Raw genomic sequence first — 25,258 nt, forward strand, 5'->3', positions numbered from 1 at the left:
TAGGGAGCACGCCAGAGGCAACCACACACTGATATTTCTCTTTGTCTCTTTCTCCTTCCCTTCCTCTCTCCCTAAAAAATAAGTAAATGAAATCTTTTCAAAATAAAATCTTTTAAAAAAAAAGATCACAATCCTTACTTTAGGGTTTCTCTATACCGAGCTCGGAGAGAATCCTTCACCCGCCTCTCACGGAGGCCCTTGTCCGCAGGGGCACTTGTGAAGCGCCTGGCGACCCGCCCCCACGCCGACCCCCTGCGGCCGGGCTTTCCTTTGGGCGCTAGTCAGAAGGCGCAGCGGCCCTCCAGGCGCAGCGGCCCCGCAAAGCCCCGAAGAGCCGCCTTGCCCCACTGCCGCGTCCGCGGGACTCACGTTAAATATCGTGATGACCGCGGAGGCGATGAGGCATTTGGAATCCAGCAGGGCCGCGTCCTCTCCACTCCTGTCATCGGGGAAGAGGCCTGCCTGTCTCTGCACGGGCGCCGGCCCTGCGGGGACGGAAGCCAGCCCGGTCAGTGCCCATGGGGCGGCCCCAACAGCCTAGCCTCCCCACCAACCCGGGGCTCCAGAGGCCGCGACGTTACCGTTGGTTGGGAGGATGCGGTAGCCGTCGGGAGGGGCGTGGGAGCAGTCGTGAGGTCCGAAGAGCACGTTCTCCAGTCTCTGCACCAGACAGAAACCACAGCCACAGTGAAGCACCAGCGGGCGCTCGGGGCCTTCCCGGGGGGGTGGGGGCCGGCTGGCGGGTCCCTCCCCAGGAAGAGACAGCGGACACATTGCCCTACCTCGGGGCTGGGCAGCGGCCCGCTCTTCTTCACTCCGGCTGCGACCTCCGACTGCAGAAGAGAAACACGGGCACGTTGGGGCGCATGGCCTGACTCGACGGCACGCACGAGAGTTTCCCTCGGCGCAGACTAAACACCTTCCCTCGGCTGTGTTCCAAGAGCCTGAGTCTTTCTTTCATCCCTTCGTCCCTCCCGGTGCCTGGCACTGAGGTTGCCGAGCGCGCAGTGGCCGCTTGCAGAGTGGAAGAAAAGGACCCTCATCACGACCGGGCACAAAGCAGGGGGACGGCAAGGGGCCCGGGAGAGTCGTCCCCGGTGACCAGGGTCTCTCTCTCTGCTCGGACAGACAGCGGAGCAAGAAGCTTTAGCAGGAAGGCTGACTGACTGTGTTTATCCCCAGAGCCTCTTCTTCCTCTCCTCAAGGGTGCCAATTTTAAGTCTCCCTGAATCAGGGATCTTCCAAAAACTACAGACGTGACTTAGCACGCAGTGATGACGCCGCCGAGGCGACGCGTTAAAGCTGTCCCGACACAACACAGGCCAAACATGCAAATCCACTGGAACCGTAGTGCCGACACGGCAGCGCGCGTGCACGTGTGCCCATGCAGACATGCACACACATGCACACACACGCACACGCTCCGGTCCCTGTGCAGCGCACACTCACTCGGAGACAGGGGAGCTGTCTTTTTGGTTGGATTTCCTGCTTTCATCTACATTTGTCTAGACTTCAGAACCTCCTTCACAAAAGTAGCTTGTCCTGAATCCCCCATTTGGACCCAAGGTTCTCAGAGCTTCCCAGTTACCTGGGCTTTATATTTGGAGCGAGCGGGCTTCGACTCCAGTCCCGTTATCTCCAAGTCCACGTGCCGTTCAGAGCGCACCTCTACAGCACTCAGCGTGGGGCCCAAAGAGAAGCGGAGGCCGTTTTCACCATCGGGCTCGTCTTCCGACGGCGCCTCTCGTGCCCGGCCTTCCCTGTGCCCCTCGGAGACCGGCGCACTCGCCAGGGCACTGCCCCGCGCGCCTGGGCCGCCTCCGGGCTTCCGGATGAGTGCCCTGCCCTGAGAGCCCCACTCCCTGCTATTCCGCCGGCTAACTACCCCTGACCGGGCAACCAGCTCGGACACCACTTGCAGTCGCATCATCAACAATAAGGGCCTAAGCAGGATAAGGTCGAGCTGTGACGATAGTAAAGAAGACACGCCCACTGGGTGTCCTAACCCCCACTATCTCCTCGGGCCTTTCAGAGACCGGAGGCCGGATCGTGTCTGTAGGAGACTACACGGGGGAGAGGCTGCAGACAGAACGGGCCTGCTGAGAGCCTTTACAGAAAGTCTTCTTACCTTGAGCAGGGGCATGTCCCGAGCCTGCTGGATCAAAAGGTGCATTTCGTTGATCTGCTGCCGTACGAGAGGGGGTACAGGGTTGCAGCAAGCTATGATGCCCTGAGGCTCCCTGAAGACAAGAACATGCAAATGGTCACTCAGAGAGACCTCAGAGGCTCCCGGACAAGGACAATGACCAGGCAGGACCAGAGCGCCACAGCAAAAGGGAAGGCAAAGGCAGCACGGTCATGCCACAGCGGCCTGGGCCGGCCACTGCCACACGCGCTCGGCTGCCCCAGGCTGTGAGCGGGGCCCCCTCACAGCCCACCTCCTGCTCATGGGGAAGCTGGAGAGGAGCGCCACAGCTCTGCAACGGGGTGAACTCAAGATTCTGTACTTCAGTTAACACCCTAAAACGCTTAAGGTCACAAGATGCCTTGGTCTGGAAGGAAGTACAGAGGAGAGAGCCCCTGAAAGTGGATGCCGATGCCACAGGCTCGGAGGCTGCCACTGGACTCAGCATAAGGCACAGCCTCTGGCACTTGGGTTGGAAGCTGCACTTCCTAACGGAGGGCAGCCTGAGGGCAGAGGGCGAATCCCCGGGGCTGGCAGCTTCCCGGGAGCGCTAATCTCCCCTGAGTCAGCCTGGAGGCAAGCCTGTCCCTCAGCTCTCGGACTCACTTGGGCAGCTCCTCGGCGATCTTCAGCATCATGTGGTTCGGCAGCACGTACCTGGAACAAAGCGCACAAAGGGCGAACTGCATCACGCTCGGCCAGCAGGTGCCACTACACGCAGTAACCCAGGGGAGCAGAAAACCGGCTTTCGGGGCAGACAGAGGAAAAGCGCGTTCCTTCCTCGTCACCAGACCGGCTCAGTGTGGGGGAAACAGCGGGAGGGTCGCCAGCCCCTACCCGTAGCTCTCGTCTTCCCGCCGCGCCGTTTTGTCTCTCCAGGCGAACAGCAGCCTGAAGGCTGTCAGCTGCTGCGTGTTGAGGTGCTTCTTCTGCTTCCTGTAGAGCTCAAGGTAAGACTCGTCCGTGAAGATGGGCTTGACGAATTTCTGCAAAACGTCAGGGCAAAACACTCACATTCGAGATCAATGCGAACCAACCCCGCGCCCTGGGCCTTCAAACAGCCGCTCTGCCCGCCAGTGCGAACAGCCGAGGAGAGACGGGGGGCCTCGCGGGGAAGGAGGGGCGCGCCCGGGAGTGTGGTGTGCGCGGCCGGCCGCAGGGCTGTACCTTGAGGCAGAGGTCCCTGCTCCGCTGCCACACCACCTGCAGCTGCACGGGCTGGCCGTTGCCCCGCTCCCACAGCTCCAGCCTCATCTTGTCGTAGATGTAGAGCAGGTAATGGGTGTCGTCTCGGGCGTAGCTGAGCATCTCCTCGGGCAGAGGTCTAGGATCGAGAGAGAGGACACTCCCACTCGTTTCCCCAGGAGCAGCAACGCAATCTGTCTGCGCCGAGGGTGCTCGGGCTCGCTTGGCCCCTTTCGCTGTGAAGGGTTCCCTCACGGCCAACACAATAGTTCCGTCAACCTTCCTGGCACATTAACGCAACAAGCCCGGGCTTCGCAGCCGAGGACAAAGGGCGGCAGGGTAATGATGTGGTTGAAAATAAGGGCTCTGTCACGCTGGCTGCTGTGGCTTAGTGGACTGAGTGCCGGCCTGTGAACCAGAGGGTCACCGGTTCGATTCCCAATCAGGGCACATGCCTGGGTTTTGGGCCAGGTCCCCAGTAGGGTGCGTGCGAGATGCGACTGATTGTTAGATCTTTCGCTGTTTCTCTCCTCTCTCTGCCTCCCTTCCCCTCTCTCTGAAAGTAAGTACATAACGTCTTAAAAAGAAAAGGAGGGCTGTCATCTGAGCTCGCACCTCAGCTCCAGACACCTGACCTCGGACAAGCCACCTCAGCTCTGAGTCTGAGCTCGCTCTCCTCGCCTATAGAACGGAAAGGCCCCCACCGGCTGCTGTGGGATTACAGAGGACCGTGTACCGAAAGTCCCTAGCACAGTGTGTGGCACATGGTGAGGGTTAATTAACAGGGCGTGGCTTTTAGATTTTGTCAGTTTTCCTCTTCTGCCTGGACTTTAGGTTCTATTTAGGAAGGCTGGCATGCAGACCTGGAGACGAGTTCAGTGGGGTCTTTGTGCAACAGCTCTGCACCCTCAGGGGCAAAAGGGTCCAGCTGAGCAGGGAGCCCGCGAGTGTGGCCGGGCCCCAGCCCCGTCACAAATGCTCACTACAGGCTGCACCGGCCACACGCCCCAGAGCTCCCTCGCCCCTGCGGGAGGTCCTCTGACTGACACACACACACACACACACACACACAACCACCCTTGCTCGGGAGGCGTGAGTTTCCCACGAGACCGGCACAGACGAACACTGACGTGCATGCCCCTTTCGACCACTGTCCCAGGAAGCACAGTGTAACGGAGCCCGGCACGGCCCCCACCGGCGCGGCACTGAAACTCCCAGTGCCACTCGGACCAATGACAACAGCTCAGCTCGAGACCCGACCGGTGCCGCAGGCGGAGCACAGGCCCCCGGGTGGGCCGAGGCGCGCCCCCACCTCCCTCTGCACCGCGTTCCCTGGTGGCGAGCGCACTGACCGTATCCTCCAGTCGGCCAGCTGGTACTGCTTGTTGGAGTCCACGCCGCAGTAGAGCTTCAGCAGGTGGTCGAGCGAGTGCCTGCCCAGATTGAGCAGGCGCGCGGCCTGGTGGGTGTCGAACATGTTCACCACGTACAGCCCGAAGTCCTTCTGCAGCCACTCTATGTCCGAGTCGGCGCCGTGGAAGACCTGCGCACAGACCCGGAGCCCGGCTGTCACCGCGCGAACCCGGCCCCTGGGCTATCAGAACACTGAAAGGAGCGGCCAGGAGGGAGATTGAGATGGGCTGAGTTCTAACTGCTTCTTTTACTCTGGGCCCCAGCCTTCTGCACTCCCAACTGCACACTCTGCTGACAGCCAAGGATTCTGGGAAAACGGCTCTGCTTGCTTCCAGGGCGGCCGTTAAGCTCGCGCCACCCGATGGCAGGGGCTTGTCACCACAGTCGTTAAAGTGACCGCGTGTTTCTCTGGGTGGCGATGAGCTAAGACCTCGCTGTTCTAACGGAGCTTTAGGAACAAGAGCAGTTCAGCGTGTGGCTCCTTAGTGCAGGAAATCGCAACGATTTCTCTTAATTTTACCCGGTCTGTGTTGAAGTAGTGAAATGAAAAGCATTTGAATCTTGCATTCACAGGCAAGAGCTGAGAAAGGCTGGCCGACCTTGACAATGGCCGGGTCCGTGAGGCTCTCGTTGAGAATGTACATGTCACTCCGCAGCTCCAGGGTGTCGATGACGAAGTCTTCCGTCCGGGTGGAGATCTGCATGAGGCAGGTCAGCCCGAGGAAGCTCCGGTACGAGTGGTGCTGAAACACGGGGGGTGGGGATGGGGGGGACAGGGCAGAGCAGGTTTGCCGGCTGCTCCTCCACCGCCTTGGAGAAGTCGGCTACAAGGCAGACTGTTAGGGTTACTGCTTTTTGCCAACCCCCTTCCCCACAAAAAAGCAGCAGATTTAAATTAGTATTAGTTTTCTGCTTCTCTAGTAGGTGAACTGACAGAAAATGTAAACATTTCACTACAAGCCATTTATTGACAAGCTACCTCCAGGTCCACGGCAAATTCCTGACAGTGCAGGAGCTTCTCGTTGAGTTCCACCAGCTCGTCCAGGGAGGACACGAAGCGGCAGGGCGTCTCGCCCACAGGCCTGTACAGCTGGAGCACGAAAGTACAAAATGAATTAAGGGTTCAAGAAACGACCTAGAGTTACAGCCTACTATTCTAAAGATGTGTAAGGAAAGCCAAAGTTACGCCAACAATCTAGTTACTCGATCCTCCCCGCGCTCCTCAGATACCGCCCGTAACCCGGGTTGGGCACCGACCTGGGGCTGTGGCTTCTGCAGGACTGAGTCCGGCGGGGTGAAGTGGTCTAGTTCGTACTGGTAGGGGTGTGCAAATCTGAAGGAATGAAAGAAAAAGCCCTTTTGATTAATACCATGGTTCAGGGGAAAACTGCATTATCCACCTTGTAAAAACCAATCAGAAAAGACCACTGTGATAATATTTTCTCTACATAAAAGGCATCATTATTTCAATGATAATTCAAGAGCGTCAAAAAAAATCAGTTGCGCCCTGGCTGGCGTAGCTCAGTGGATTGAGCGTGCGGGCTGCGAACCAAAGCATCGCAGGTTCGATTCCCAGTCAGGGCACATGCCTGGGTTGCAGGCCATGACCCCCAGCAACCGCACATTGATGTTTCTCTCTCTTTCTCCCTCCCTTCCCTCTCTAAAAATAAATAAAATCTTAAAAAAAAAATCAGTTGATACTTGCTTGCCTTTAAAGTAGGATAATTAAAACCCTTTTTCACTTATAAAGATTTAAGCACTTCTCTGCAAAACACTGTGTGTGTGGGGTGTTGTGGGTGAAACGAAAGTGTGACGGACACGAGGACACCAGGTTCCTCGCGGTGCGGAGCTGGGGCCTCGCGGCGCTCTGCCGGGCTGCGCGCAAGGGACAGGCCAACACTAGCACCGCTGCCATTCACCCCGTTTCTCCTTATTCTGAGGGCAGAGTCCTCTCGTCTGTTTTAAGCAGTTTTCCCAAAATGCTTGTGCTGCCAGTGAAAAACGCCTTTTCCTTATCGAATTAGTTAGTGAGCCCAAGCTTACCGTCTGAGTCCCCACCTGACAGGGAAGGCACAGCGGGACAGGGGGGGGACAAGGGCGAGGGAACGTGGGCCCCGGTTCTGGGTCTGGGGGGCGTCAGCACCTCTATCTCTCTCTCTGGTGTGCGTCTGGGCAGCGGGAGGGGCGGGGAGGGCAGCAGCGGCACCGGGCTCACGGCTGACTGGTGCTCTGCGCACACGAACCGGGGAGAAGGTGACAAACCCGATTCTTGGTGCTCATGGACACGGTTCCCAAAGGCAAAGCAGCGCGGAAGCTGGGGCGCGAAGGTCACCGTGACCCAACGCGGCCCCGGGGAAGTGCAGCCGGGCGAGCACTCACATGTCCTGCTCCACCTGCTGGGTCCTCTGCTGGTGGATGAAGTCCGCCAGGGCGGGCGGCACGTCCAGGTCCTCGGGCCGATCCTGCGGGCGCTCCCGCCTCTCTCTGGAGAGCGCTGCGGGCCCAAGGGGCGACAGACAGAGCATCACACGGTGGGGTGGACGCGCTCACCGGTGGGCTGGTTCCCCCCTTGAAGAAGGAGAGGTGGGAGGGAGCCCTTCCCCCTACTTGTTTCACCAGGCCGAGCGCGCACTACTCACCCTGAGGGAGGGGCTTCTGGGCGTTGGGCTTGACGAAGATTTTAGGGCGGAACGGAGTGTTGGAATTGTCAATCTTCTCTCGGAACCTGAGCTGGGGTCGGATGATGTTTTTTGCATGAAGCAGCCGGAAAGTTTCAGACTTTGTCTTTTTGCTGTATTCTCCTGCCTATAATCAACAAACACGACATTTTTATATCACAGCAACTCGGTGAATTAAAAGATAAATTCCAACTCATGCCTTCCACGGGGAGAAGAGCATCCCGAGAGCCGTCCGTGTAAGAGAGAGTGTGTGGGAGACCGGGGCGCAGGGGGTGTGACGAGGGCGCATCTGTCTGTGAGGAGGAGTACAGGGCGGCCTGCTCTGCGTCCCGCAGGACAGAACGCAGAACAGAACGCAGACCAGGGCGGGAAGAGTGGACATCAGATGCTCTCGTGAGTCTGAAAAGCAGCCCTCACCTTGCGGTTCCAGCTGGACACGATCGTTTTGGGGACCTGCAGTCCTGCGGGGAGAACAGGCTGCTGATTCTTATTCACACCTGACGCTTCATCCAGCAAAATGCCCTACGAGTGGAAGGGATATTAGCTTAGTATCTTCTTTTCAGGGTTAAGAGAGTTAATTACCTAAAAGATTTAAGAGATATATTTAGAGAATTATATGTGAGAATATATACACTTAGGGAGGATAAAGCATTATCTACCCAAAGGTGGGAGAAAGCAGCCACTCCCAACCCTTGTTTCCAGTTCTGAATGGGCCAAAATCCCAAATCTGATTTAAGATTATCTGAAATACCATGGACGGCACACATCCGACACAGAAGGCTGGCATTCACAGTGAGGGCAAGGGTGGACGGAGCTGCTCTGCACTGTAGGAGCAGGCATGGAGAATCGGGTGGGGCCCCAGTGACACAGAGGTGCTCCCAGGTGACAAAGGGGCGCACGGCAGGACGTGCCCTCCCAGAACACGAGAGCCCCCTGGGACATCTCACATGCCCGTAGCATTCTCGCTACGGAAGAATGACTGCAGGGGCCAGGAGAACACGACACAGTATCTGCGGGACCTGCAGAGGGTGGGTTTGTTTTCAACAACCTCTGTGCATTTCTGTAAATAACGTTCTCCTGTAGAACTAGGGCCAGTGAGTTAGACCAAAGGATCCACATACCCTTCCACTCGTGTGAGTCAGGGTGTTTAGCAGACTGTGAATAACAGTAAAAACAGACTAAATTTTGGTTGGGCTCTGCATCCAGGGGCCTCTTTTTTTTGCAATACAAACAGGATTTACAGATCTGGAAGGTAGATTTATAATAAGGCATACTAAAAATAGGCTTCCTTGCCCTGACTGGTGTGGCTCAGTGGGTTGGGCGTTGTCCTGCAAACAGAGAGGCTGCTGGTTTGACACCCAGTCAGGGCACATGCCTGGGCTGTGGGCCAGGTCCCCAGCTGGGGGCATGTGAGAGGCAACAGATTGATGTATCTCTTGCGCATCGATGTTTCTCTCCCTCTCTTGCTCCCTCCCTTCCCCTCTTTCTACATAGCAATAAAAACCTTAAAGAGGCCCTGGCTGGCGTAGCTCAGTGGATTGAGTGCGGGCTGTGAACCAAAGTGTCGTAGGTTCGATTCCCAGTCAGGGTACATGCTTGGGTTGCAGGCCATGACCCCCAGCAACCGCATATTGATGCCTCTCTCCCTCCCTCTCTCTCTCTCTCTCTCCTTCCCTTCCCTCTCTAAAAGTGAATAAATAAAAAATCTTTAAAAAATTACATAAAAAAAAACTTAAAGAAAAAGGCTTCTGCTGGGCAGTGATATTTTAAATGACATACTTGAAGACAACTGTGTTATTTTGGTGGGAAAAAGCCAACTATCAGAGGAAAGAAATGTTATTGGCAAGAAATGCTAAACCTCCTTTCCATTTCCTAAGGTGCCTGGGTTTCTTTTCATATGTTGATAATACATAAGCTCTTCACATGTTAGTCATCTTAAGAGTCAAGTGCAAGCTCCTGGCTGGCATAGCTTAGTGGATTGAGCACGGGCTGGGAACCAAAGTGTCCCAGGTTCGATTCCCAGTCAGGGTACATGCCTGGGTTGCAGGCCATAACCCCCAGCAACCGCACATTAATGTTTCTCTCTCTCTCTCCCTCCCTTCCTTCCCTCTCTAAAAATAAATAAATAAAATCTTTAAAAAAAAAAAAAAAAAGAGTCAGGTGCAATACTCACCACTCTTTCCAGAATAACATCATTAGTATCCACTAGTAAGTCAAACTTGTCCTCCAGCTCAGTCACTTTACTTCGATCCTTGATGTTGCTCCGGCACCCGTGGTACTGCATGACCCTGCTCATGCTGAGGACGAGAAAGCCAAGGGTTGTTGGTGCACTTCTACCAATTCGTCTACAACCTGGGAGAGCACTCGAAAGGCTCAGCTTGGACCATTCCCAGTATTTTATGATCAAACTTGCACTCTTACTGAAAACACTGTGTGGCTTTGGGCAGCTCACTAAATCTCACTAAAAACTCACCCGCCAACTGAAGGAGCGGAAGAAGTGACCTCAAAGCTGCCTTTACATTCTAAAATATACGTAATGCTGTGCAAATAACGTACTCCGCAGTCGCTGTTTTAGCATGGACTCTAAAACATTCTCTAAATATGTCATGCAACAGCTGGACAAAAATTCTTGTTTGTGTATTGTCTGTTGTAAAACAAGTTTTAGAAAGCTAAAACTTGTTACTCCGTGAGTTGTACGAGAGAATCTTGGTTCTAGGTTTTCAAGTCCTATTTTAATCAAAAGAGATTCATTGTCTATAGGTGTGAAAGTCCAAACATTTTAAAAGTTAAAGTCAAAATTTACCAAGTAATGTTTCCTTAACCAGAATACATTGTTTTCATTTTTATATTTCCTAGCTCTTTATAGCACAAAATATTATGGTAAAAAACCCCAAATTTCATCCAATGATATTCATTACTTTCAACACGAAACCCCGCCTCCCCCAGCATTCAGTACTTACCACTGAAGCAACCTATCTCCCTGCGTTTCACAAAACGCCTGGAAGCCCGGAAAACTTCGGTAAAAGTCGTACTCATCGCCGCACTGCGGTAGGCCCCCAGATGCCTTGGTGACTGCCACTACTGACCCAAGAGCAAACTGCCAAAAACCAGAAAAACAAGCACGTTTTAAACGTGAATCCCCATTGCTCCAGAGATGCGTTGTTTTCAACATCTACTATATATGACACTCTGTGCTAGACGATGAAGATACGCCATCCTACATATTCATTTAGTGCGATTTTACCCCAGGCCCCGAGGATACAAGGTTGAACGTGAAACCAAGTTCTGGAGCTTACATTCTTAGGAGAGTGGGGAGAGAAAGAACAAATAAATATATAATATGACTAACATTCAACATGGCATGGGCTTGAATCTTGACTCTGCTACCTATTAATTGTGATCTTGGGGATGTTTTTTTATTGTTTTGGATCTTCGTTTCCTCCTCTGAAAAACTGGCATAATGAAAATGCCTACTCCACAGAAATGAAAGGATTAAATGAACTAATAAAATCATTTAAGCCCTGGCTGGCAGAGCTCAGTGGATTGAGTGCAGGCTGCAAACCAAAGCATTGCAGGTTTTATTCCCAGTCAGGGCATGTGCCTAGGTTGCAGGCCACAGCCCCCAGCAACCGCACATTGATGTTTCTCTCTCTCTCTTTCTCCCTCCCTCCCCTCTCTTAAAAAAATAAATAAATAAAGTCTTTAAAAGAAATAAATAGATTTAAAAAAAAACCTTTAAGATAGTACCTGACATGTAAGTGTTATCATTACTATCACTACTCAAATTCAGATCCGTGAGTTTCCTACAGGAATTTATTTTTGTGTTTTCATTTGGGCAAGCATCTACAAACAATACAAAGCCCTGGCCGGGTGGCTTAGTTGGTTGGGGTGTTGTCCTGTACACCAGAAGGCTGTGGGATTGATCACTGGTTGGGGCACATAAGGGAGGCAACCAATCAATGACTGTCTGTCTGTCTGTCTCTAAAATCAATGAACATATCCTTGGGTGAAGGTTTTTAAAAAATGTAAAAACAACAGGAACATAGGCTAGATCGGGAGAATCCAACCTGTGGCCGGTGGGCCACATGCAGCCTGGGATGGCTGTGAATGCGGCCCAACACAAAACTGTAAATTTACCTAAAACAGTATGAGATTTTTTGTTTGTTTGTTTTCATTAGTGTTTGCATATTTAATGTATGGGCCAAGACCACTCTTCTTCCAGTGTGGCCCAGCGACACCAAAAGGTTGGACGCCCCTGGTCTAGATCCTTTGGATGACCAATTGGTAACTGCTACTGCCCATGACTGGACTCATGCTTATGGTTTAGCGAATGCCAAGTCGTCCTCTATTTTAATTGTGTGGTAATGGGGAAAAACCCTGAAGTGGCTGTCGCAGATAAAAGATGGTTGGTCATGTGAAGGGCACATGACTTCACGGCTGAGTTGTGTAACAAATGGTTTCCCTGAAAGGAGAGAGAGAGGAAGCGGGGCCCATGGGACACACTGTAGCCCCTAAGCATGAGCTCTCCGAGTCAGGACCATGGCTAGTGGTCCCGGAACCGTTTGCAAAGCCAAGTCCATGAATTCCTAGTAGCATCAGCTATTCGGAAATCAGATTATGATGCGAGTGGAATTTGGGGGGAATCTGTAGTGCTAACTTACAAATTATTTTCGTTTCATGGTTTGGGAAGAGCTACGCACGAGCTGTTGAAACCTAGTTTTATGCTTGTTCCTACGGGGGCAGCGTTACACAGGTGGTTTAAATGAACCCTCTCCGCGTCCCTTCGAGGAGGCGTTGGCAACTGTGCTACGGTACCCAGAGCAGGAAGGTTCGGGGCAACCTGAACAGGTGACGTTAGACCCAGGTTTGCGGATGATGTAGGGATGGAGCTCGGGAGAAGAGGATGCAGAAGCAGGCGTGGGAAACGGAAAGCTGCCAGGCCCCTCCGGAGAGCTGGCTGGGTGGCTCAGCCCGGGGCAGGGGCGAGGTCGCGAGGGCTGGGACATCGGAGTGACAAGGAAGCCCTTACTCCCGTGGAGAGGGCTGTCCACAATCGGGGTGCATGGGTTCACCTGGGAGGACGAGGGCCCTGGGACGCGGGGCGACCCTCTGAGTCTGCGACAGACCCCGTCCGCGGAGGGCGAAGGGAGGGATCGTGCCCGGCGCCCGGGGCTCTGCTGAGGTGCGCGCGCGGCCCGGAGGGCGGCCGCGGAGAGGGCCCGGGGCTGCTTCCGTCCTACCGCGGGCGGCTCCCAGAGCCCCCAGACACCGGGAACTCACCTTCACGAAGCTGTCTGCGTCCGGAAATCCCGGTAGCACCATCTCCTCGTCCGACTTGGCCTCATTCGTGGCGGATGGGGCCTTAGATTCCCGGGGACTGGGAGGCGCCATTTTTTCCGCCTGCAAGGGTCTTCTCGCGAGAGTGCCTCGGTCGGACGCGACTTGAGCGCACCACGCATGTGCAAAGGCCGTGGCCCTGGAGGAAGATCTTGGAGGAGTTGAGCTGTGGCTCCTGAGTTGCTTGCCCCCCAGGGAACTTTTTTTCCTTTAACCTCATACTTTGTCATCCTAACAACCCTGTGATTTAGGGTGCGACCCGGAGGACCCAGTTATCCTATTTAAAGGCAGCTCTTCCCAAGCCCTGGTTTGTGGCCCCTTCACCCTCTTGATTTTGGTTCTCTGCATCATCCGCTTTTTCCCGGCTACAGGTTCATTCCTAACAGCGACCTCACCTGCAGGCGTCTCTCCAGGCGAAAAAGACAAAAAACAACCCTCCGCCCCACCTCTCCTTCCAGCCACCATCGCATTTCTCTTTCCCCTGGTAGGCAAATCATTGGAAAAAGCATCCAGATGCGAGGGGAATTCAGGCGTTAAAGATGGTAGCTTCGGTTAATAGGCTTGAGTGATTAATGCACGGGGAAAGCTGTTATTCTGGGAGCTGGAATGCACGACCATTTGCCTCCAGGAAGTCCGGGAGCAAGTCAACCTCGGTGCCCAGGGAGATGGTCCCGGAATTGTTAATCTACAGATAAAGAAGCACTAGGAAAATCGACCCGGGACTGCACCTCTTATCCTATTTACCTATGCTTTCTTCTCCTTATAAAAAGGTCAGCTGGAGATGAGAGGTTAGGACAGTCTTCCAGAGTATGTCATTTGCCATCTTCTCAGATCACAGGCATCTGAATAAAGCGCCGTCAAGATTCAATCCTTGTCTCTTTTTACCGGATCCGGTACTGACAGCAGCACTCATTTCATATGCTCCCGCTGTACTTACCCCGAGGGCCCCCCCCCACCCCTCTGGTCACGTGTTCCTCCCCACCCACAGCCGGAGCCTCTCCTTGGGGTACCTACTGGGAACTCCGAACATCGGCCCACTGATGCTTGGAAGCACGCTCGTTGAGAGGCACCATTAAGCAGCTCAGGAGATGGGTTTGAGAAGCTCAGTGGGTATATCCTCTCTGCAAGGTCAGGGGTGCCACACCCTTAATGTAACTCATTTGGCCTAGTAAGTGTTCAATGTTAGCTGTAGTTGTTACTCAGAATATCCTATGAACAGGATACATGTTTTTCACTGTTTCTGTGTACACTGGCAGAACAAAGGCCTAGTCTAGTTCATTCTAACAGTATTTTTGAGCACTTATTCATATGGTTCAACCTAACGCCATGTCAAGCTGTGCTGCTTGCTTTACAGCAGGGGCCCATGACCCCTGGGCCGAGTGCCAGTAGAGGTCCGTGGTCTGTTAGGAACCCGGCCGCATGGCAGGAGGTGTGCCACAGGTGAGTGAGCGAACAGGTCCCTGGTGCCAAAAAGGTTGGGGACCGCTGCTTCACAGAGATCATCTCATCCTGAAAACAACCTTATGGGGCGGATCATACTCTTACCCACTTCCGGAGGAGGAAACAAGGTTAGATTCTGTTTTAAAACCTCACACGGTTCCCTGTTGTCCGCAGCATCAGCTCCTTGCAGTTGAAGTGTGACGTGGGCCAGTCTGTCTCCACGCTACTTTCTGGCCTCCTGTTTGGTTCCTATTATTCCTGTTGGTCTTCTTACTCCCCACTGACCACCGAGGTGGTCATGGTGAACTGTGGTCCCACTGTGTGACATTGCCATTTTTTATAAAAAAAGGGCTGAATACCTGCAATCTAGTATGGTGCAAGGTGACATTTGCCATTTCTGCACCACCTGGTGCTTTTTACCCTCTTCTCTGAGAATGTCCTCACGTGCTTCATCTGACAGCTTGTGCTCGTCCTTCAAACCCCTTGGCAAATGTCCCCTTTCCTGTGAGACTCTGCGGGCTCACCGCTCAGTGGCATCGGTCCTTCAGAGCCGCACCGTGGCTCACACCCTCTGCGTGGCTCCCTGCCACTTAGCACGGGGGAGTCACAGTCCTCTCCTGCGTGATGTCTGATTTCTGGCCTGTAAACACCTTGAAGAGATGGACTAGGTCATGCAAAGCCAGGGTCCGTCCCAGTCCCTAGGACTAAGTGTTTAATGAATGTGGAAGGAATAACTGCTTCCCTTATGAATAATTATGAATAAAAGCCATCCATACATGTTTTTTAAAATTCTGATGTCATTTATTGGCACAAAAATTATTCAGATACAACGTGGTGTCTAGACATGGCTACATTTTATACTTTGTGCACTTAGTTTAATGTTTCCTTTGCTCATCATTCCCAACATGTACGAAGCTTTCCCTGTGTTCCGAGCCCCTGCTCTGAGCGCAGAGCATCCAGACCTCCCTAAAAACACACCAGAGCCGTGCGGGCCACTCCGCTGCACGTGACCCGCCCTGTGCATTTGCTCTGCCTCGCCCGCCCAGCATTCTGAAAAACTCCCCTCCTCGTGGCCTGGGTCTCGGACTGAAGTGTGTTCATCGCAGCATCACAGGTGAGGCAGAAGCCGGACCCTTTCCCACCCATTTGGGCCCATCTTGCAAATGTCGTTGCCGGGCCAGTGAGGTAATGGGATGGGCGAGAGCGATGAAGTCGGCCTCACCCGCCTCCGTGCAGCCCAGGACCCTAAGGCGCGTCCTCCATGACCTGAGGCTTCCTGACTGCGCTGAGTTCGCCGTGCTCGCGCTGGGAGGGCCAGCGAGGCCACTCTGCCGTCGGCGAACGCTTAGGATGAGTTGTGAGTTAAGTCAAAACCCGTATTTCTCAAGTTACAGATCTTCTGCTCCCCACGATCGATGGCTTGATTTACGAGGGTCGCTGTGTTCACTGTCCTGGGGACCGAACTGAGCCCCGTGTTTCTGACAATAATGTTCTTCAACAGCAGCTAGGGGGTTGGTTCAGACCAACTCGACATACAGTAGTTCTCTTCATTTACATTTTGAAATAGTGAACAAACCGAGCCTTCCGACCACTGCTTCAGTTGAACGGAAGCACACACCCGGGGACAAAAGGCTCCAGAAAACCGCTGCGGGCACATCGGGGCCTCCCGTCACCAGAAAGGACACCTGAGAAGACAGGAAGAAAAGGAGTATGTTACTAATCTGAGCTTCTTCAAAGCCTGATGCAGACGCACCGAGAATGGAAAGACCAGGGCCTGACAACCCCCGGGACACGCGCTGAGGGCTCCCCCCAACCCCGGCTGATGGAGCAGGACACACTCCCCTCTGCTCCCAGGCTGCGGCTGCGGCCCGGAAGGGCCCTCCCCGCGCCCCTTCCCTCAGGTTCCCCCTTCCAGCACGCCCGAGGCCCTTCATCAAAGCAGGCCCCAGGGCAGTCCTTGGTGTTGCAATCCCAGGGCATAAATCTGTCCTTTCATCTCCTCTCTGTCACTGCTCTGGCTTCTTTTTCCTTTGTTCTTCCTGCATCTCAGAATTGACAGCAAAAATCCAGAAAGACCCCCCAAACCCCCACAAAATAAGGAGGTCTCATTCTTGTAAACCATTTTTAATGAATTTTAACTTATTTTGGTGTTTGCCTTCCAAGTATGCATTTATATTTTTCAATTTTCTCCTTTTTTTAAGAGTCACCAATTTTGGTAAGTTTTTTAAAAAAAGATTTTATTTATTTTAGAGAAATGGGGAAGGGAGGGAAAGAGGGAGTGAAACCTCAATGTACGGTTGCCTCTAGCACACCCCGTGCTGGGGATATGGCCTGCAACCCAGGCATGTACCCTGACCTGGAATCAAACCAGCGATGCTTTGGTTTGCAGGCCTGCACTCAATCCACTGAACTACACCAGCCAGGGCCAATTTTATCCCTTTTTTGTTTTTTTAAGATTTAAAAAAATATTTTATTTATTTATTTATTTTTAGAGAGGGAAGGGAGGGAGAAAGAGAGAGAGAGAAACATCAATGTGTGGTTGCTGGGGGCTGTGGTCTGCAACCCAGGCATGTGCCCTGACTGGGAATTGAACCTGCGATGCGTTGGTTCGCAGCCCATGCTCAATCCACTGAGCTACACCAGCCAGGGCAATTTTCTCCTTTTTTAAAAAAACTGATTTTTTTTTAAAGAGAGAGAAAGGCGGGGTGGAGAGAAAGAGAGAGAAACATTGAATTGCTGTTCTACTTAATTTATGCATTCATTGATTCTTGTACGTGCCCTGACCAGGGATCAAACCTGCAACCTTGGCTATTGGGACGATTCTCTAACCAGCTGAGCTACGTGGCCAGGGCCTCGATTTACTCCCTTTTAGAGCAACGAGCACACACAGTAAACACAAGCGTCTAAAGAGAGCCGAGCGGCCCTGGCCGGGCAGCGCAGCTGGTTAGAGCATCACCGCAGGGCGCCGAGGCTGCAGGCCTGACCCCTGGTCAGCGCGCACACGGGAACCAGCCGATGAACGCGTAATAAAGGAGTGGAAGAGTTAACGGGTGTTTCTCTCTCTCTTCTTCTCCCTTCCTCTCTCCCCAATCAGTTAAGAAGACAAACAGGGAGAAACGTGAAACTGTGACTGCACTTGGGTAAGTCCTTTTCGGCGACCCGGACACAGAAGGGGCCCTGACGGCTCACGTAAACACACACAGGAGCCTGGGGACACCCGCTCACCAGCCGATGTAGCACTGGCAGAGGTTTTCGTGGGACGTTGCTTGTTTGATGAGCAGCTCAACTTGTGTCGGGACATCCAAAGTTTCATCGTGAGAGAAGTCCCGACCTGGGACAAGACAAATGAAGCGTTTAATTTGCGCCTGGTTTTCAACTCTCTCCTCGGCCCTGCCTGGCTTAGCTCTCCGTGCAGCCCATGCCACTTTGCCCTCGAACGTGAGGAGGAAGGCCACGTGGCAGTTGGACCCGAAATCACCTCCACGTGACTTGAGCCTTTCCTCCCACGGGGCGGTTGCTCCCATTATAAATTCGTAAACTCGAACCTCAAACCCGCACTGGGCGCTGCCCGGCCAGCTCACGCTGCTTCTTCGGCAGCACACCTGGCCATTTCCACAAGGACTATTTCAAGTCCTCTGCTCTCCCCCGGTGCCCACACCTCCCTGGTGTCTCCCCCTCGGGAGGTGCCCTCACCCCCTTGGTGACTGCAGTCACTCAACACGCGGTTTTTGGTCCCTGGCGTGCCAGGCCGTGTTGCGGTGCGGGATTTGTTCGCTATGAGCTTCCTCTTCTTTGTTCTCCTGACGCTGGAGAGCTGTCCCCCTACCATTCAAGGCTGAGTTCCCTTGCACTTTGGGTCCTGTCGCCGCCTGCTCTAGGAGCCTTGTCCTATGAATTACCCTTTCCCTCACTCATGCCCTCCAACTGTCCCCCCAACGGCCCTTCCGTGTTTGTAAGCACGCTCCTCAGCCAACGACTCCTCCTCCACCTCCGAGTCCCCTCTCATCCCAGCACAGCCGAGCTTCTCACGAGCTTGAAACTCATCTCCTTGCTTCACTTCTCAGTCCCACTTCACATTCCAGTGCTTCCGTCTGGCTGCCAGGCTTATCCCAGCTCTTAGGAGGCACCAAAGGTCCCTTCGCATCGTCAGTCCTTTTGGTTTTGCCTCCTGAAGACCTCGTGAACTCATCTCCCTACCCAACCGTCTGGCCCACACGCAGGCCCCTGCAGTCTGCTGCCCCCCAGGCCGTCCTCTTCCCTCCCCACCCACTTACAAACCTTCCCTGCTTCCCCTGCCCTCAGCTAGAGGATAAACACGTCAGGTCCTTAAGATCTGGCCCTGGGTTACTCAGAGTCCAAGCTTCTTGCGCTAAGCTTTTCTCGGGGCAGTCAGTCCGGACCTCCCCCCTTCCCTCCCACCACAGGGCACGTGTTCCCTGTCCCTACAACTGTCTGTCCCTGATTAACTCCTCTTTCAGATTCTAGCTCCAGGGCTGGTTTGCTGGGGGAAGCATTTCCTGAACTCCGGAAAGTGGATTAAATTCCCCGTGCGTGACGCTAGAGCCCTGCATCCCTCTCTCCTACTCAAACGGTGTCCCCTTCAGACTGGAGCCCTGCAGAGGCGGGGCCCGGCAGAGGCAGGGGTCCGTCCGTGTCCACCAGCTCTGTTTCTTCAGCCCCCGGCGCTCGCAGGCACTCAACAAACACACACGCCTCCACGACAAAACCTGCCTGCCAGGCCCTGTCGTTAAGGCGCGTGGCACCCGTGTCTCAGCGGGGCCTCCCTGTCTTCTGAGAGGCACCCTCGTCATCTTCAGACAGAGAGAGGGGCGTTCAGGGGTCACACGGGAAGCGGTGGAGCTGGGGTCTTTTGTTTCCTTGACTCCCTGCCCTCCACGTCATGCCACCTGGCCACGTGGCACGTCTCCTTTTCAAAAGCTCGCATTTCTCCCCTCCAGAGTCCCCGCTCCGCAGCAGCCACCTCAGCACAGATTGGCCACGGTCAGAACAGTCAGGTTTGCTCTAACATCAAGTCCCGATGATAAAGAAGTTTCCTGAACTTGGCTGACTTTGAACCCAGCAGGACTCCTAACCTCTGTTACAACGAGAGTGACGACATCACCCACCGTGAGCTCCTTAGAAAGAGCACCAGGGAGGGCTTATAACTGATGGCCCCAGTGACACCACTCCAGGCAGCGCAGGCCAGGCGTGGGCACCAGCACCATCAGGAATGGGGTGGTCGCCCCATCAAGGGGAGAAAAGGCGCTGGGATTTCGTGTTCTTTTAAGCAAACACACACACACACACACACACACACACACACACACACTCACCGGTGAGCTTATCTCGGACTCTGTTAATGATCTGAATGGCTTTCTTATTCAGGGCCTCTGGTTTGACCAGACCGTCTCCGACTGGAACAGACAAAGCGGAAACAGCAGTGAGACCTGGACGTCAGGACAGGTCCGGCGGCCGTCCCTGTTCCGCTCCAACATCCCCTCTCGTGGGTGTGGAGCGACCCCTCCTCTGTGTCTGCCTTTGTGCTTAGGACACAATGGGAATTCACGGACCCTCTTCTGCTCAAAGGCGGTTCTGTTGCCTCGTCCCGTCCAGCCTCCCGTGGTGAAACGCAGCTGCTATTTTCTTAATGAGCTAGTTACTGGCGCACGTCCCTAGAGGGAGGACTTACTGAAAGAATGAATAGACTCTGGCACTGTGGTCCCCGTTTTCTTGTGGGCTGGCTCCCCAAGTTCCACGCCATCCAGAATTTCTAGGAGGAAGAAAATCAATTAGCTGAGAATTCAAAAAGCCTTTGTTCCAAGGTATGAGCTCTCATCCCTCACACATGATGTTCCCGCTGACACTCGCCCTGCCCCCGCCCCCCAAAGGGGAGAGGAGACAGGAAGTGTGGTGTTAGTCTGTGCATGTACGAGTGTGAGTTTTCAAGCAAACAGCATTAATAAAATGTTCCGACATAGAGAACAGAGGCATGAATCAAAGACCTGGCGGCAAAACTTATGTGATTCAACAAAAACTGGTAAGCCCTGGCCAGGTAGCTCCGTTGGTTAAAGCACTGTCCCCATGTGCTGGGGCTGCAGGTTCAGTCCTCGGTTACGGCACATCCAAGAAACAGCTAATGAATGCGAAAGTAGGTGGGACAACAAATCAATGTGTTCCCACCAATTAATACCAAAAAAAATAATTAAAAAATCCCTAATAATAATGTGGAGAAAACAAGTTTTCCATGGGTCACACATATTGACCGAAGTGCTCTTCTTTGGAGGAACTGACATATCAATTCTGGGGAGAAAAAGTCCTCAGGCTTTAGGGTCATCCCCCACTGGCCGTGGCCTTCAGGGGAAGAGTCCAGAGTCAGAGTGATGATGTCATTTATACACCACTGCCCCTGCACACCCCAGACCTTCACAATGAAGCTGACGATAATACTTTCTGAATGACCCCCCGGAACTTAACTTTTAAGACACACACAAATAACCGGGCCTGCCCCGCCCTGGTGGCCTCAGAGCTGGAGCTGGATGTCCTAACTCCGCTCTGCAGCCGCGGGCAGCGTGGGGAAGTCACCCGATGACGCTGAGAGCTCTGCAGTAAGTCTCGCACATTTCGGACGAGACCAGTCACTTGCACAAGGCACCCTGGACACGGCGTGGGGTTTAGGCAGCTGCAGACCTAGCGTGGTGTCTGGGGCAGGGTCCGTGCATGTGCAGAGACGCCACCGTAACCCAGGACTGCATTTTCCTGCCCAGAACACCCTTCTCCCTTCTGCCCGCCGGGTTCCACCCGTCCAGTAAGTCTCAGCTCAAATGCCGCCAACCCGAGAGCTCCCTCGCTCCCTGCGGTTCGGAATGGTGACTCCGCTGAGCCCCTCTGCCCTTCTTCCCCACAGCAGATCGTGTGGTGCCTGCTTACACAGTGGACTGTCGTGCTCCCTTATTATTTCATAAACATTTTGGTCAATTTTATAATGTGATCCTGTGCTTCTTTACGGCAATCTCTAAGTGACATTCTTTTTGCGCCCTTAAAGACTGTTTGGCCTAGCTAAGTACCTAGCTGCAAGTGTCCCACACACGACCGCAGAGAACATTTACTTTCTGCGCGCCCTCAGCAGCCCTTCCCCAACTGTGCACCGTGCAGGCGCTGTGAGGGTGAAAGGGACAGGCTGTGGCCGAGGGGCGAGAGGGCGAGAGGGCGGCCGGGCGGGGCTGAATGCTGCACTGCCAGCCCTCTGACGAGGGCTCAGCACACGGCCCGCTCCGGCCCCCGGCGGGCGGCACCTGCCCGGGACTCCACTCCGTGCACCACACCCTTGGGGACGGTTCCGGGTCTCCTGGCTGCTCGGGCAGCAGCGCGCGTGCATTTCTGCTGCTTCCGTCTTCCCCTCCTGAGCTATGAACGATGCTTTAGGACCCAGGTAACGCAGCTAAAAATCATCCCAACCCACACACCCCTAGAGGGCACGCTAAACACTAATACTCAGAGTACTTTTAACTGTACTTTTAGAGCTGCATTATGATTGGACAGTTTGATCAAAACTTCTGAGCTTTAGGTACCCGCTCCATCCTGAGGGGCAGTAAACCAAAGCATGTACTCGGTACTGGCGTCAGTAAATATTCCCAGACCAAGTTCCTGAGGTTACATAAATGCCCACTGGGCGACACTTCAGCAGCGACGGCGTCTCTCCTGTGTGTTCACTGCCCCCCCGCCACCCCCCAGCGTCGGCACTACTTTCGGTCCCGCCCCGGACGGCAGTAACGCAGCGCCTGTTCTGGAAACGCTCGGGTGAAAGGGAGCAGCGCCCGCCGTCCCCCACGGGGGCACCCACCTACGGACTGGCCGGCGGAGTAGGAGTCCGTCCTCGTTCGCGACCGCTTGTTGCCCTTGGTGTTTGCTGGGGGGAAACAAAGGGACGGTTAAAAAGTGCTTCAGACTCCGACGGAAAGGAACTTACTGGATCTGATATTTTCTCTCACAACCATAGAAGCACAATGTTCCCAAAAGCTCCATTCCCTCAGGAGACCCCAAGACGTGTTATTCAGGAGCACACGGCAGATGCCGGCACGGGTCTCCGATCCCGAGGGACGTCTGTGTCCTCCGGCTGGACTCAGATGGCGTGACCCAGACCCCCGAAGGTAAGAGGAGGATGGTGGTCAGGCCCCCCTGGTCAGCGAACTTCCGAGGCAGTAGGAACGAAGGGCAGACAGCGGTGCCACGGACTCGAATCACAACCGTGGACACCTGCTACCAAAATTCTGGCTGGCTGCTCCACATGAAACCCAAACAAACAAAGTTTGCTAGGGTGCTTCATTTATATTGGAAACATTTTAATTAATATCAAAATTGATGATTGGAGTTTTCTGTCCTATTTATTTATTTTTAAAGATTTTATTTATTTAAACATTGATGTGTGGGAGAAACACTGATTGGTTGCCTCTTACACGCCCCCAACCAGGGACCTGGCCCGCAACCCATGCACCTTCCCTGACCAGGAATCGAACCAGCGACCTTTCAGTTTTCAGGCTGACGCTCAATCCACTGAGCCACACGAGCTGTCAGCCATGGCTGAGTTTTCTGTTTTAATAAAAACACTTGAAATCCACTTCCAGACACCCGAGCTACTTTGTGAAACGTAATGCAACGGCTCAGTGACGCATCTCAGGCTCCAGGCTGGACGGGCCCGAGGTCAGTGAACCGCGCTGCGTCCGACGCTCCTGGCCTGCGAGGGCGGCGACTCGGGCTCCCGAGCCCTTGCCGATACTCACTGTCCATCAGCCTCCAGTTGAGCAAGGGGTCATAGACGAAGGCTTCCAGCACGGCCATGACGCTGTCCTTGTGCTCCCGGAGCACCTCCATCACCGTGTGGCACGTGATTCGGTAGTTGCCGTCCAGGCCGGTGACCTGCAGCGGGGCCACAGCCAGTCACCATGGAGGCACTGACACTGGTCCCCCCGGGGCCCCATGACCAAAGCCAGGCTGTCGGGGGGGGGGGGGGGCGGTCGCGCCCACTGAGGGAGCAGACACAGGCCATTACTGACGTGTCAGGCAGGGAGTGTCTTCAGAGCAAGGGGCCAGTCAGGCCTCGACTGTGACTCACGGGACAGCGTGACTCGTGAGCCGTAAAGAATGGTCGTACTTTCAAAGCCTGGTCATTTCTAACAGGATGGGAAACGCCAGGAAGAGACGACAGACACGTTCCGGGCATTCCGGGGACCCGATGGGCCCTGACCAGTGGGTCTGTCCTCAGGGGGGGCTGGAGGCTGGCACTGCATGGACCTTTTCCAAGCAGCCTCTTACCCGCGTCTACTCACCTCCATAGCGTTGGTCAACATTCTTGTCAGTCTAAACGGAATCTTCTCCGGGAATTTCTCTCTGGTCATAGCAACCTACAGGGCAAGAAAGGGCAGAGAACCAAGGGCGCTGGTCAGACTGTCTTCGCTGGCTGGCGCCAGGTGAAGGCAGCTGGCTCTCCTCTGCGGCACCAGCACTGAGTTCAGTCAGCACACAGGAATGGAGCAGCTTGCGTTTAGTGAGCGGGCTTACTGCAGGAATTTGAAAGAAAACACAGGGGAAGAAGAATGAGGAGGGGAAAGAGGGAACGAAAAGAGGAAGAGTGCATCGTGCCAGGCCTTGGGCCAGCAGGCCCTGTGTGGGGGGAAGTCCTCCACCCGCAGGGGGTGCACAGTGAGCAAGTGGCCCTCACCCCAAGGGGCGTTTGAGGCCAGCTGCGCCAAGTGTTACGCAAATGGGTATCATGTTTTAGGTCGACCTCCTATCGCCTCGGTAAGAGAGGGAGACGTGAGACAATGCACTGTGGGCTCGAGTGTGCCGAATGGTCAGGGGAGGGCGAGAACTGGTCATGGGAAGGGGAGCTCTGAGCGGTGCTCCGGAAGGCGTGTTCACCTCGAAGCAGTCCCCGAAGTCGATGTGCAGAATCTTCCCGCTCAGCCGGTCCAGCATCAGGTTGGACGGGTGCCTTTGAGAACCGACAGAGACCAGGGCAGGTCAGGAGAGCAGCAGTGGCGAACGAGTCAACAAGCATGTGATACTCCAGGCCACGGGTTGGCAAAGCACAGCTCTCAGGCCAAATCCAGACCCCCAGCTGCTTTTGTAAATAAAGTTTTACTGAAACACTGTCACGCTCACTTGTTTAAGTATTGTTTCAGGCTGCTTTTGTGCTACAATGGCAGACACAAGTAGTTGTAACAAGAGATTGTATAGCCAATGAAGCCAAAATATTTACTATCTGACTCTTTACAGAAGAAGTTCCCCAACCCCAGGTCTAGGCCTGAAACGAGGATTTATCTCTGTGCATCACAAGTCCCCCGAGGCACCACGGAGCGTCGATCGGTCCTGAGATAGAGGGTCCTGGCGGTGCTGGCGTCTCAGAGTTGCCACCGCTTCCTACCCACCCAGAGCCTCCCTGCCCTGAGCCCAGGAGCCCACGGGCAGGGCCGCCTGAGTTTTGTCAACAGGCCTTCTGCCTTTTCTTTTTTAAAATAAGTGTTTATTATTTTTGTGGGATAAAATTACTTTTACTCTCAAATAAGTGCATGAGACATGGTCCCAGGAGAAAAACAGAAAACTAGTTTTTAAAAAAAGCCCACTGAGTCCATTTCTGAACATTCCTAAACGACTCTTCCAGTCGGTACATTTGGATAAAATGTATTACCAAGAAATATCAGAAGGATCTACTTTGGTTGGTTTCAATTACAGAAATAGAATTATCTTAGCATAATGGTGATTCATAAGTGTTTACTGAATCAACAAAATCAGCTGGATTTAATATGGTTTTTTAATACATCAAACCAACCTATGCAGAAAGCAGTACCCTTGAACTACGGCTTTGCTTCTCTTTAGCCTGATGTGGCGTCCTGTGGATGCGGACAATAAACAGAGGACTAAGGCTGACGACGCAAAACGTGCCTGAAGTACAGAATACAAATGTTTACTAAATGGTCGTCAGTTCTACTGGACAACGAGATGAAACCATTCAAGAGCACTTTCA

The 25,258-nt window shown here is 53.8% G+C and overlaps 2 protein-coding genes across 4 annotated transcripts in view; both read right to left on the reverse strand.

The window, feature by feature from the left end:
* EXOSC10 (exosome component 10) overlaps positions 1-12,917 on the reverse strand; it is a 26,916-nt gene extending 13,999 nt beyond the window's left edge. For 2 of the 3 annotated variants that reach the window (XM_036025305.1, XM_036025306.1), the window contains exons 1-17: positions 12,742-12,883; positions 10,422-10,558; positions 9,635-9,758; positions 7,879-7,983; positions 7,423-7,588; positions 7,163-7,277; positions 6,041-6,116; positions 5,763-5,873; positions 5,383-5,526; positions 4,723-4,913; positions 3,353-3,509; positions 3,023-3,171; positions 2,792-2,842; positions 2,129-2,240; positions 783-833; positions 582-660; positions 370-485 (exon numbers count right to left, since the gene is read on the reverse strand). In XM_036025305.1, coding sequence (XP_035881198.1) covers positions 370-485; positions 582-660; positions 783-833; positions 2,129-2,240; positions 2,792-2,842; positions 3,023-3,171; positions 3,353-3,509; positions 4,723-4,913; positions 5,383-5,526; positions 5,763-5,873; positions 6,041-6,116; positions 7,163-7,277; positions 7,423-7,588; positions 7,879-7,983; positions 9,635-9,758; positions 10,422-10,558; positions 12,742-12,852 — 1,995 coding nt within the window. In that variant the 5' untranslated portion in view covers positions 12,853-12,883. Of the gene's footprint in view, positions 1-369; positions 486-581; positions 661-782; positions 834-2,128; positions 2,241-2,791; positions 2,843-3,022; positions 3,172-3,352; positions 3,510-4,722; positions 4,914-5,382; positions 5,527-5,762; positions 5,874-6,040; positions 6,117-7,162; positions 7,278-7,422; positions 7,589-7,878; positions 7,984-9,634; positions 9,759-10,421; positions 10,559-12,741 lie in introns of all 3 variants that reach the window. The other variant, XM_028512042.2, reaches the window with a different exon arrangement.
* Positions 12,918-15,015: 2,098 nt separating this feature from the next.
* The window catches only part of MTOR (mechanistic target of rapamycin kinase), a 111,368-nt gene continuing 101,125 nt past the window's right edge, over positions 15,016-25,258 (reverse strand). The window contains exons 51-58 of the mRNA XM_028511253.2: positions 24,154-24,226; positions 23,562-23,636; positions 23,016-23,151; positions 22,079-22,144; positions 19,928-20,008; positions 19,572-19,652; positions 17,464-17,569; positions 15,016-15,923 (exon numbers count right to left, since the gene is read on the reverse strand). Of these exons, the coding sequence (XP_028367054.1) occupies positions 15,908-15,923; positions 17,464-17,569; positions 19,572-19,652; positions 19,928-20,008; positions 22,079-22,144; positions 23,016-23,151; positions 23,562-23,636; positions 24,154-24,226 (634 nt within the window). The 3' untranslated portion in view covers positions 15,016-15,907. The remainder of the gene's footprint in view (positions 15,924-17,463; positions 17,570-19,571; positions 19,653-19,927; positions 20,009-22,078; positions 22,145-23,015; positions 23,152-23,561; positions 23,637-24,153; positions 24,227-25,258) is intronic.

The sequence above is a fragment of the Phyllostomus discolor genome, chromosome 5 (genome assembly GCF_004126475.2).
Source record: "Phyllostomus discolor isolate MPI-MPIP mPhyDis1 chromosome 5, mPhyDis1.pri.v3, whole genome shotgun sequence".
NCBI lineage: Eukaryota > Metazoa > Chordata > Mammalia > Chiroptera > Phyllostomidae > Phyllostomus > Phyllostomus discolor.